At 51.1% G+C, this 13,026-nt stretch overlaps 1 protein-coding gene across 4 annotated transcripts in view; it reads left to right on the top strand.

The window, feature by feature from the left end:
- The window catches only part of LOC115111146 (protein RUFY3), a 105,230-nt gene that overhangs the window by 36,144 nt on the left and 56,060 nt on the right, over window positions 1–13,026 (top strand). For 3 of the 4 annotated variants that reach the window (XM_065011306.1, XM_065011309.1, XM_065011310.1), the window contains exons 5-8: window positions 1,659–1,720; window positions 4,942–5,077; window positions 5,365–5,451; window positions 7,338–7,424. In XM_065011306.1, coding sequence (XP_064867378.1) covers window positions 1,659–1,720; window positions 4,942–5,077; window positions 5,365–5,451; window positions 7,338–7,424 — 372 coding nt within the window. The remainder of the gene's footprint in view (window positions 1–1,658; window positions 1,721–4,941; window positions 5,078–5,364; window positions 5,452–7,337; window positions 7,425–13,026) is intronic. The other variant, XM_065011308.1, reaches the window with a different exon arrangement.

The raw sequence follows: 13,026 nt of genomic DNA, 5'->3' as shown, positions 1-13,026 counted from the left end.
CCCCAGTATGCATTTACAGTGGCCCCCTGTATGCATTAACAGTGGCCCCCAGTATGCATTAACAGTGGCCCCCAGTATACAGTTACAGTGGCCCCCATTTACAGTGGCCCCCAGTATGCATTAACAGTGGCCCCCAGTATGCATTAACAGTGGCCCCCAGTATGCATTTACAGTGGCCCCCAGTATGCATTTACAGTGGCCCCCAGTATGCATTTACAGTGGCCCCCAGTTACAGTGGCCCCCAGTATGCATTTACAGTGGCCCCCAGTTACAGTGCCCCCCAGTATGCATTAACAGTGGCCCCCAGTATGCATTAACAGTGGCCCCCAGTATGCATTAACAGTGGCCCCCAGTATGCATTTACAGTGGCCCCCTGTATGCATTAACAGTGGCCCCCAGTATGCATTAACAGTGGCCCCCAGTATACAGTTACAGTGGCCCCCATTTACAGTGGCCCCCAGTATGCATTAACAGTGGCCCCCAGTATGCATTAACAGTGGCCCCCAGTATACAGTTACAGTGGCCCCCATTTACAGTGGCCCCCAGTATGCATTAACAGTGGCCCCCAGTATGCATTAACAGTGGCCCCCAGTTACAGTGGCCCCCAGTATGCATTTACAGTGGCCCCCAGTATGCATTAACAGTGGCCCCCAGTATGCATTAACAGTGGCCCCCAGTATGCATTAACAGTGGCCCCCAGTATGCATTTACAGTGGCCCCCAGTATGCATTTACAGTGGCCCCCAGTATGCATTTACAGTGGCCCCCAGTATGCATTAACAGTGGCCCCCAGTATGCATTTACAGTGGCCCCCAGTATGCATTTACAGTGGCCCCCAGTATGCATTTACAGTGGCCCCCAGTATGCATTTACAGTGGCCCCCAGTTACAGTGGCCCCCAGTATGCATTAACAGTGGCCCCCAGTATGCATTAACAGTGGCCCCCAGTATGCATTAACAGTGGCCCCCAGTATGCATTTACAGTGGCCCCCAGTATGCATTAACAGTGGCCCCCAGTATGCATTAACAGTGGCCCCCAGTATACAGTTACAGTGGCCCCCATTTACAGTGGCCCCCAGTATGCATTAACAGTGGCCCCCAGTATGCATTAACAGTGGCCCCCAGTATACAGTTACAGTGGCCCCCATTTACAGTGGCCCCCAGTATGCATTAACAGTGGCCCCCAGTATGCATTAACAGTGGCCCCCAGTTACAGTGGCCCCCAGTATGCATTTACAGTGGCCCCCAGTATGCATTAACAGTGGCCCCCAGTATGCATTAACAGTGGCCCCCAGTATGCATTAACAGTGGCCCCCAGTATACAGTTACAGTGGCCCCCATTTACAGTGGCCCCCAGTATGCATTAACAGTGGCCCCCAGTATGCATTAACAGTGGCCCCCAGTTACAGTGGCCCCCAGTATGCATTTACAGTGGCCCCCAGTATGCATTAACAGTGGCCCCCAGTATGCATTAACAGTGGCCCCCAGTATGCATTAACAGTGGCCCCCAGTATGCATTTACAGTGGCCCCCAGTATGCATTTACAGTGGCCCCCAGTATGCATTTACAGTGGCCCCCAGTATGCATTAACAGTGGCCCATCAGTGTAGCAGCTGTTGTTATGTGGTCATACAAGTAAGTCTGTTGTATTTCCTGTGCAGGTCGGGGTGATAGATTTCTCCATGTATCTTAAGGATGGTCAAAGCAGCAAGACGGCAGAAGGGTGCGTTCCTCTTTTAATACCGCTAGCCCCTCCCCTTAACAATGATAGCCACTCCCCTTAACAATGATAGCCACTCCCCTTAACAATGATAGCCACTCCCCTTGACAATGCTAGCCCCTCCCCTTAACAATGATAGCCCTTCCCCTTAACAACGCGTTCCCCTCCCCTTAACAATGATAGCCCCTCCCCTTGACAATGCTAGCCCATCTCTTTAACAATGATAGCCCCTCCCCTTAACAACGCTTTCCCCTCCCCTTAACAACGCTAGTCCCTCTCCTTAATACCGCTAGCCCCTCACCTTAATAACGCTAGCCCCTCACCTTAATAACGCTAGCCCCTCACCTTAATAACGCAAGCCCCTCACCTTAATACCGCTAGCCCCTCACCTTAACAATGCTAGCCCCTCACCTTAATACTGCTTGCCCCTCACCTTAACAACGCTAGCCCCTCACTAGCCCCTTTTTGCAATTCGTTCCAGTCGCAGGCAGCAGAGAACTGGAAGGAAAGATGGCCAAATTAGGTTTTGGCTTTAGGGATGATCGGTGAGACACCTGCTGGAGCGCGTGCTACGGTTGGGTGTTGCCATCGTGACCAGTGAACTGAGATAAGGCGGAGCTTTACCTAGCATAGACTTGTAGATGACCTGGAGCCAGTGGGTCTGGCGACGAACATGTAGCGAGGGCCAGCCGAGCATACAGGTCGCAGGTGTGGGTGGTATAAGGTGCTTTAGTAACCAAACGGATGGCACTGTGATAAACTGCATCCAGTTTGCAGAGTCGAGTATTGGAAGCTATTTTGTAGATGACATCGCCGAAGTCGAGGATCGGTAGGATAGTCAGTTTTACTAGAGTAAGTTTTGCGGCGTGAGTGAAGGAGGCTTTGTTGCGAAATAGAAAGCCGACTCTAGATTTGATTTTGGATTCGAGATATTTGATATGAGTCTGGAAGGAGAGTTTGCAGTCTAGCCAGACACCTAGGTACTTATAGATGTCCACATATTCTAGGTCGGAACTATCCAGGGTGGTGATGCTAGTCGGGCGTGCGGGTGCAGGCAGCGAACGGTTGAAAAGCATGCATTTGGTTTTACTAGCGTTTAAGAGCAGTTGGAGGCCACGGAAGGAGTGTTGTATGGCATTGAAGCTCATTTGGAGGTTAGATAGCACAGTGTCCAAGGAAGGGCCGGAAGTATACAGAATGGTGTCGTCTGCGTAGAGGTGGATCAGGGAATCGCCCGCGCAAGAGCAAAATCATTGATATATATATACAGAGAAAAGAGTCGGCCCGAGAACTGAACCCTGTGGTACCCCCATAGAGACTGCCAGAGGACCGGACAACATGCCCTCCGATTTGACACACTGAACTCTGTCTGCAAAGTAATTGGTGAACCAGGCAAGGCAGTCATTAGAAAAACCTAGGCTACTGAGTCTGCCGATAAGAATATGGTGATTGACAGAGTCGAAAGCCTTGGCCAGGTCGATGAAGACGGCTGCACAGTACTGTCTTTTATCGATGGCAGTTATGATATCGTTTAGTACCTTGAGCGTGGCTGAGGTGCACCCGTGACCGGCTCGGAAACCGGATTGCACAGCGGAGAAGGTACGGTGGGATTTGAGATGGTCAGTGATCTGTTTGTTGACTTGGCTTTCGAAGACCTTAGATAGGCAGGGAAGGATGGATATAGGTTTGTAACAGTTTTGGGTCCAGGGTGTCTCCCCCTTTGAAGACGGGGATGACCGCGGCAGCTTTCCAATCCTTGGGGATCTCAGATGATACGAAGGAGATGTTGAACAATGGCTGCGGACAGTTATAGAGGGTCCAGATTGTCAAGCCCAGCTGATTTGTATGGGTCCAGGTTTTGCAGCTCTTTCAGAACATCTGCTATCTGGATTTGGGTAAAGGAGAAGCTGGGGAGGCGTGGGCGAGTAGCTGGGGGTGGGGGGCGGAGCTGTTGGCCGAGGTTGGAGTAGCCAGGAGGAAGGCATGGCCAGCCGTTGAGAAATGCTTGTTGAAGTATTCGATTATCATGGATTTATCGGTGGTGACGGTGTTACCTAGCCAGGATAATATCAATTAGGGTGCCCATGTTTACAGATTTAGGGTTGTGTCGTAACCGCTAGCCCCTCACCTTTAACCCCACGTATATCCTGTCTTTCTCTTCAGGAAAAACACTCAATTTCTCTGCCTAGTGTCGCACCCTCCCGGCCCTAGTGTCGCACCCTCCCGGCCCTAGTGTTGTGCTCTCCCAGCTCTAGTGTCGTGCTCTCCCAGCTCTAGTGTCGTGCCCTCCCAGCCCTAGTGTCGTGCCCTCCCAGCTCTAGTGTCGCACCCTCCCAGCCCTAGTGCCGCGCCCCCCCAGCCCTAGTGCCGCGCCCTCCCAGCCCTAGTGCCGTGCCCCCCAGCCCTAGTGTCGCGCCCTCCCAGCCCTAGTGCCGTGCCCTCCCAGCCCTAGTGCCGCGCCCTCCCAGCCCTAGTGCCGTGCCCTCCCAGCCCTAGTGCCGTGCCCTCCCAGCCCTAGTGCCGCGCCCTCCCAGCCCTAGTGCCGCGCCTCCCAGCCCTAGTGCCGCGCCTCCCAGCCCTAGTGCCGCGCCTCCCAGCCCTAGTGCCGCGCCCTCCCAGCCCTAGTGCCGTGCCCTCCCAGCCCTAGTGTCGTGCCCTCCCAGCCCTAGTGCCGTGCCCTCCCAGCCCTAGTGCCGCGCCCTCCCAGCCCTAGTGCCGCGCCCTCCCAGCCCTAGTGCCGCGCCCTCCCAGCCCTAGTGCCGTGCCCTCCCAGCCCTAGTGCCGTCCCAGCCCTAGTGCCTCCCAGCTCCTAGTGCCGTGCCCTCCCAGCCTAGTGCCGTGCCCTCCCAGCCCTAGTGCCGTGCCCTCCCAGCCCTAGTGTCGTGCCCTCCCAGCCCTAGTGCCGTGCCCTCCCAGCCCTAGTGTCGTGCCCTCCCAGCCCTAGTGTCGTGCCCTCCCAGCTCTAGTGCCGCGCCCTCCCAGCCCTAGTGCCGTGCCCTCCCAGCCCTAGTGCCGTGCCCTCCCAGCCCTAGTGCCGTGCCCTCCCAGCCCTAGTGCCGTGCCCTCCCAGCCCTAGTGCCGTGCCCTCCCAGCCCTAGTGCCGTGCCCTCCCAGCCCTAGTGCCGCGCCCTCCCAGCCCTAGTGCCGCGCCCTCCCAGCCCTAGTGTGAGATGAACTGGCTTTTGCTTCCAAGTATTTCTCAATTCTCTCCCCCCCACCACCAGGGATGGCCAGATCACAGCCATCCTGGACCAGAAGAACTACGTTGAGGAGCTAAACAGACACCTGAGTGCTTCAGTCAACAACCTGCAGGCCAAAGTAGACGCTATGGAGAAGTCCAACACCAAGCTCACTGAAGAGGTTGGCTTATTTTTTTATTTGACCACAGTTTGATTTAACATGCAGTCTACAACTGGGTTGTGTCGAGGTTAACAGAACGTTGTCTTAATGTCAAGTGAAATGCCATTCTTTCAAGCTCTAAACCCAACAATGCAGTAATCAATAGCCTTGGTTGTCTGAAAGTAAATCTGATATTTCTCCACTGGTGTGGAACATTTTACAGGTTTCTCTTGCAAAATTGATTTTTATCTCAATGAGACAAACCTGTATAAATAAAGGTCAAATACACTCAAACCTGGTCTGTCCAGCTTGCAGTAGCCAACAACAGGATCATCACCCTACAAGAGGATGTAGAACGGGTCAAGGAGGAGAGCTCCAACCAGTCCAGTCGCAAGGTAAAACGGACAACCACTGTTCATTTTGAAGTATTTAACCATTATTGAACTAGGCAAGTCAGTTAAGAACAAATTCTTATTTACAACAACGGCCTAGGAATAGTGGGTTAACTGCCTTATTCAGGGGAACAGTGGGTTAACTGCCTTATTCAGGGGAACAGTGGGTTAACTGCCTTGTTCAGGGGAACAGTGGGTTAACTGCCTTGTTCAGGGGAACAGTCTGTTAACTGCCTTGTTCAGGGGAACAGTGGCGTTAACTGCCTTGTTCAGGGGAACAGTGGGTTAACTGCCTTGTTCAGGGGAACAGTGGGTTAACTGCCTTGTTCAGGGGAACAGTGGGTTAACTGCCTTGTTCAGGGGAACAGTGGGTTAACTGCCTTATTCAGGGGAACCGTGGGTTAACTGCCTTGTTCAGGGGAACAGTGGGTTAACTGCCTTATTCAGGGGAACAGTGGGTTAACTGCCTTGTTCAGGGGAACAGTGGGTTAACTGCCTTGTTCAGGGGAACAGTGGGTTAACTGCCTTGTTCAGGGGAACAGTGGGTTAACTGCCTTATTCAGGGGCAGAACCACATATTGTATCTTGTCAGCTCTGGGATTCGATCCAGCAACCTTTCAGTTACTGGCCCAATGCTCTAACCACTAGGCTACTTGCTGGTTACTGGCCCAACGCTCTAACCACTAGGCTACTTGCTGGTTACTGGCCCAACGCTCTAACCACTAGGCTACTTGCTGGTTACTGGCCCAATGCTCTAACCACTAGGCTACTTGCTGGTTACTGGCCCAACGCTCTAACCACTAGGCTACTTGCTGGTTACTGGCCCAACGCTCTAACCACTAGGCTACTTGCTGGTTACTGGCCCAACGCTCTAACCACTAGGCTACCTGCTGGTTACTGGCCCAACACTCTAACCACTAGGCTACCTGCTGGTTACTGGCCAACACTCTAACCACTAGGCTACTTGCTGGTTACTGGCCCAACACTCTAACCACTAGGCTACTTGCTGGTTACTGCCCCAAAGCTCTAACCACTAGGCTACCTGCTGGTTACTGGCCCAACACTCTAACCACTAGGCTACCTGCTGGTTACTGGCCCAACACTCTAACCACTAGGCTACCTGCCTCTAACCACTAGGCTACCTGCCTCTAACCACTAGGCTACCTGCCTCTAACCACTAGGCTACCTGCCTCTAACCACTAGGCTACCTGCCTCTAACCACTAGGCTACCTGCCTCTAACCACTAGGCTACCTGCCTCTAACCACTAGGCTACCTGCCGCCCCACATCGTGCAGCCATATGTGGAAATGATCTCAAATGCAGAAATGGATGAAAAATCAGGAAATTAGAAGTTAAATTGAACAGTATAAAACAATCAGAATGGAGAAAGAGGCATTGAAACCACCCAACGGTCACCTACTACTCATAAAGCACATGTACAACTTTTATTATCCAAAAATAGAGTGATGTGATATTTTGACCATATTGCCCAGCCTTAGTAACTAGCTAGCAAGCAATGCTAAGGAGCTTAGCGGTATGCTAGATGACTAGCATTTCAGGCCGACAAAAACTTTCCTCACACGCTAGGAACGTATTTCCTCCAACATTCCTAGCGTGTGAGGAACATAAAAAGGTACCTCTCGCTCCCAAAACACACGTTTTCTGGAGACTTGAGGGCAGAGTGCTGATGACATCACCCACTGTATGTGTATCTGGTAGCCTGATTGGTCCATACTGAGGAGAAATCCAATGTGTCCCACCTTCTGAACACAATCAGACCGCGACCTGTCTTTTCCATCTTCGTATACTGATCGCAGATATCGCATGTAAATGTCAAGGGTGGACGAAGCCTGATATGTAGGATGAAGTAATTATGACGACTTTCCCAGGCATCGCAGGCAGGGGACAGCTTGGCAGACGGTCAGGTGCTGGGGGAGGCACGCAAACAGCTCAAGGAGGAAACACAGCTACGATTGGTCAGTTTGTCTCTCTCTCCCTAATCGCTGAGAAATATCATATCCCTCCCTCCCTCCCTCCTGTATTAACCCATCCATCCTGTATTAACCCTCCCTCCCTCCATCCATCCTGTATTAACCCTCCCTCCCTCCTGTATTAACCCATCCCTCCCTCCTGTATTAACCCATCCCTCCATCCATCCCTCCATCCATCCATCCTGTATTAACCCACTCCATCCCCCATCCATCCATCCATCCATCCATCCTGTATTAACCCACCCCTCCCTCCATCCATCCTGTATTCCCTCCATCCATCCATCCTGTATTAACCCATCCCTCCATCCATCCATCCTGTATTAACCCATCCATCCATCCTCCATCCATCCATCCTGTATTAACCCATCCCTCCCATCCATCCATCCATCCATCCATCCATCCATCCTGTATTAACCCCCCTCCACTCCATCCATCCTAACCCCTCCATCCATCCATTCCATCCCTGTATATCCCTCCATCCATCCATCCTCCCATCCATCCATCCTGTATTACCCCTCCTCCATCCATCCATCCATCCATCCATCCATCCTGTATTAACCCATCCCTCCCTCCATCCATCCATCCTGTATTAACCCATCCCTCCCTCCCTCCCTCCATCCATCCATCCATCCTGTATTAACCCATCCCTCCATCCATCCTGTATTAACCCCTCCCTCCATCCATCCATCCTGTATTAACCCATCCCTCCCTCCATCCATCCATCCTGTATTAACCCATCCCTCCCTCCATCCATCCATCCTGTATTAACCCCTCCATCCATCCATCCTGTATTAACCCCTCCATCCATCCATCCATCCATCCTGTATTAACCCATCCCTCCATCCATCCATCCATCCTGTATTAACCCATCCCTCCCTCCATCCATCCATCCTGTATTAACCCATCCCTCCCTCCATCCATCCATCCTGTATTAACCCCTCCCTCCATCCATCCATCCTGTATTAACCCATCCCTCCATCCTGTATTAACCCCTCCCTCCCTCCATTCATCCTGTATTAACCCCTCCATCCCTCCATCCATCCATCCTGTATTAACCCATCCCTCCATCCATCCATCCTGTATTAACCCATCCCTCCATCCATCCATCCATCCATCCTGTATTAACCCATCCCTCCATCCATCCATCCTGTATTAACCCCTCCATCCATCCATCCATCCTGTATTAACCCCTCCCTCCATCCATCCATCCTGTATTAACCCCTCCATCCATCCATCCATCCATCCTGTATTAACCCCTCCCTCCATCCATCCATCCTGTATTAACCCATCCCTCCATCCATCCATCCTGTATAACCCCTAATCCATCCCTGTATTCCATCCATCCTCCATCCATCCATCCTCCATCCATCCTGTATTAACCCATCCCTCCATCCATCCATAACCCCTCCTCCATCCATCCTGTATTAACCCCTCATCCATCCATCCATCCATCCTGTATTAACCCCTCCCTCCATCCATCCATCCATCCATCCTGTATTAACCCCTCCATCCCCATCCATCCATCCATCCTGTATTAACCCATCCTCCTCCATCCATCCATCCATCCTGTATTAACCCCTATTCCATCCATCCATCCTGTATTAACCCATCCCTCCCTCCATCCATCATCCTGTATTAACCCATCCCTCCATCCATCCATCCTGTATTAACCCTCCTCCATCCATCCATCCATCCATCCTGTATTAACCCATCCCTCCATCCATCCATCCTGTATTAACCCCTCCCTCCATCCATCCATCCTGTATTAACCCCTCCATCCTCCATCCTGTATTAACCCCATCCATCCATCCATATTAACCCATCCATCCATCCATCCATCCTGTATTAACCCATCCATCCATCCATCCTGTAATTAACCCATCCCTCCCTCCATCCTGTATTAACCCCCCATCCATCCATCCATCCTGTATTAACCCCCCTCCATCCATCCATCCATCCATCCATCCATCCTGTATTAACCCCTCCATCCATCCATCCATCCTTATCTATACCCATCCATCATCCATCCATCCTGTATTAACCCATCCATCCATCCTCCATCCTATTAACCCATCCCTCCATCCATCCATCCATCCTGTATTAACCCATCCATCCATCCATCCATCCATCCTGTATTAACCCATCCATCCATCCATCCATCCTGTATTAACCCATCCCTCCATCCATCCATCCATCCATCCTTAACCATCCATCATCCTCCATCCATCCTGTATTAACCCCCTCCATCCATCCCCTGTATTAACCCATCATCCATCCATCCTGTATTAACCCATCCCATCCTCCATCCATCCATCCATCCTGTATTAACCCATCCATCCATCCATCCATCCTGTATTAACCCATCCATCCATCCATCCTGTATTAACCCATCCCCTCCCTCCTCCATCCATCCATCCATCCTGTATTATCCATCCATCATCCTGTCCCTCCCCTCCATCCATCCATCCTGTATTAACCCATCCCTCCTCCATCCATCCATCCTGTATTAACCCATCCCTCCATCCATCCATCCTGTATTAACCCACCCCTCCATCCATCCATCCTGTATTAACCCATCCCTCCATCCATCCATCCTGTATTAACCCATCCCTCCCTCCATCCATCCTGTATTAACCCCTCCATCCATCCATCCTGTATTAACCCATCCCTCCATCCATCCATCCATCCTGTATTAACCCCTCCATCCATCCATCCTGTATTAACCCATCCCTCCCTCCATCCATCCTGTATTAACCCCTCCATCCATCCATCCATCCTGTATTAACCCCTCCCTCCATCCATCCTGTATTAACCCATCCCTCCTCCATCCATCCATCCTGTATTAAATCCCCTCCATCCATCCATCCATCCATCCATCATCTGTATTAACCCCTCCATCCATCCATCCTGTATTAACCCCTCCATCCATCCATCCATCCATCCTGTATTAACCCATCCCTCCCATCCATCCATCCATCCTGTATTAACCCCTCCACCCCTCCATCCATCCATCCTGTATTAACCCATCCATCCATCCATCCTGTATTAACCCCCATCCCTCCATCCATCCTGTATTAACCATCCATCCATCCATCCATCCTGTATTAACCCCTCCCTCCATCATCCATCCATCCATCCTCCATAACCCATCCATCCTGTATTAACCCCTCCATCCATCCACCCCTCCATCCATCCCTGTATTAACCCATCCATCCATCCATCCTGTATTAACCCCTCCATCCCTCCATCCATCCATCCATCCTGTATTATCCATCCATCCCTCCATCCATCCTGTATTAACCCATCCATCCATCCATCCTGTATTAACCCACCCCTCCATCCATCCTGTATTAACCCATCCATCCATCCTGTATTAACCCCCATCCTGTATTAATCCATCCATCCATCCATCCTGTATTAACCCTCCATCCATCCCTCCATCCATCCATCCATCCTGTATTAACCCATCCCTCCATCCATCCATCCATCCTCCATAATCCATCCATCCATCCATCCTCCATCCCTCCATCCATCCCTCCATCCATCCATCCATCCTGTATTAACCCATCCATCCATCCTGTATTAATCCATCCATCCATCCATCCATCCATCCTGTATTAACCCATCCATCCATCCATCCATCCATCCTGTATTAACCCATCCCTCCATCCATCCATCCATCCTGTATTAACCCCCCTCCATCCATCCATCCATCCATCCTGTATTAACCCATCCCTCCATCCATCCTGTATTAACCCATCCCTCCATCCATCCTGTATTAACCCATCCATCCCATCCATCCTTAACCCATCTCCATCCATCCATCCCATCCTGTATTAACCCATCCATCCCTCCATCCATCCATCCATCCTGTATTAACCCCTCCATCCATCCATCCTGTATTAACCCATCCATCCATCCTGTATTAACCCCTCCATCCATCCATCCTGTATTAACCCCTCCATCCATCCATCCTGTATTAACCCACCCCTCCATCCATCCATCCATCCCCCCCTCCATCCATCCATCCTGTATTAACCCCTCCATCCATCCATCCTGTATTAATCCATCCATCCATCCTGTATTAACCCCTCCATCCATCCATCCATCCATCCATCCTGTATTAACCCATCCATCCATCCTGTATTAACCCATCCATCCATCCATCCATCCTGTATTAACCCCATCCCTCCATCCATCCTCCCATCCATCCTGTATTAACCATCCCTCCATCCATCCATCCTGTATTAACCCCCATCCCTCCATCCATCCTGTATTAACCCATCCATCCATCCATCCATCCTGTATTAACCCATCCCTCCATCCATCCATCCATCCTGTATTAACCCATCCATCCATCCATCCTGTATTAACCCCCATCCCTCCATCCATCCATCCATCCTGTATTAACCCATCCCTCCCTCCATCCATCCTGTATTAACCCATCCCCATCCATCCCCATCCATCCATCCTGTATTAACTCCATCCATCCATCCATCCATCCTGTATTACCCCCCCCTCCATCCCTCCATCCATCCATCCTGTATTAACCCTCCATCCATCCATCCTGTATAACCATCCCTCCATCCATCCATCCTGTATTAACCCATCCCTCCCTCCATCCATCCATCCTGTATTAACCCCTCCATCCATCCATCCTGTATTAACCCCTCCATCCATCCATCCTGTATTAACCCACCCCTCCATCCATCCATCCATCCATCCATCCTGTATTAATCCCCATCCCTCCCTCCATCCATCCATCCTGTATTAACCCTCCATCCATCCATCCATCCTGTATTAACTCCATCCATCCATCCTGTATTAACCCATCCTCCTCCATCCATCCATCCTGTATTAACATCCATCCATCCATCCATCCTGTATTAACCCATCCATCCATCCATCCTGTATTAACCCATCCCTCCATCCTGTATTAACCCCTCCTCCATCCATCCATCCTGTCATGTATTAACTCCATCCATCCATCCTGTATTAACCCCTCCATCCATCCATCCATCCATCCTGTATTAACTCCATCCATCCATCCATCCATCCATCCTGTATTAACCCCTCCTCCTCCATCCATCCTGTATTAACCCATCCCTCCATCCTGTATTCCCCTCCCTCCATCCATCCATCCATCCTGTATTAATCCTTCCAACCTCATCCCTCCATCCATCCTGTATTAACCCATCCATCCATCCATCCATCCATCCATCCTGTATTAACCCATCCATCCTCCATCCTGTATTAACCCATCCATCCATCCATCCTGTATTAACCCTCCTCCATCCATCCTGTATTCCTCCATCCATCCATCCTGTATTAACCCATCATCCATCCATCCATCTGTATTAACCCATCCCTCCATCCATCCTGTATTAACCCATCCCTCCATCCCTCCATCCATCCTGTATTAACCCATCCCTCCATCCATCCTGTATTAACCCATCCCTCCCTCCATCCATCCATCCATCCATCCTGTATTAACCTCCATCCCTCCCTCCATCCCTCCATCCATCCATCCTGTATTAACCCATCCATCCATCCATCCATCCTGTATTAACCCATCCCTCCATCCATC

Source organism: Oncorhynchus nerka, linkage group LG27 (genome assembly GCF_034236695.1).
Source record: "Oncorhynchus nerka isolate Pitt River linkage group LG27, Oner_Uvic_2.0, whole genome shotgun sequence".
NCBI lineage: Eukaryota > Metazoa > Chordata > Actinopteri > Salmoniformes > Salmonidae > Oncorhynchus > Oncorhynchus nerka.
Note: the sequence above shows the minus strand (reverse complement) of the source record. Positions and strands in the feature narration are given on the sequence as shown.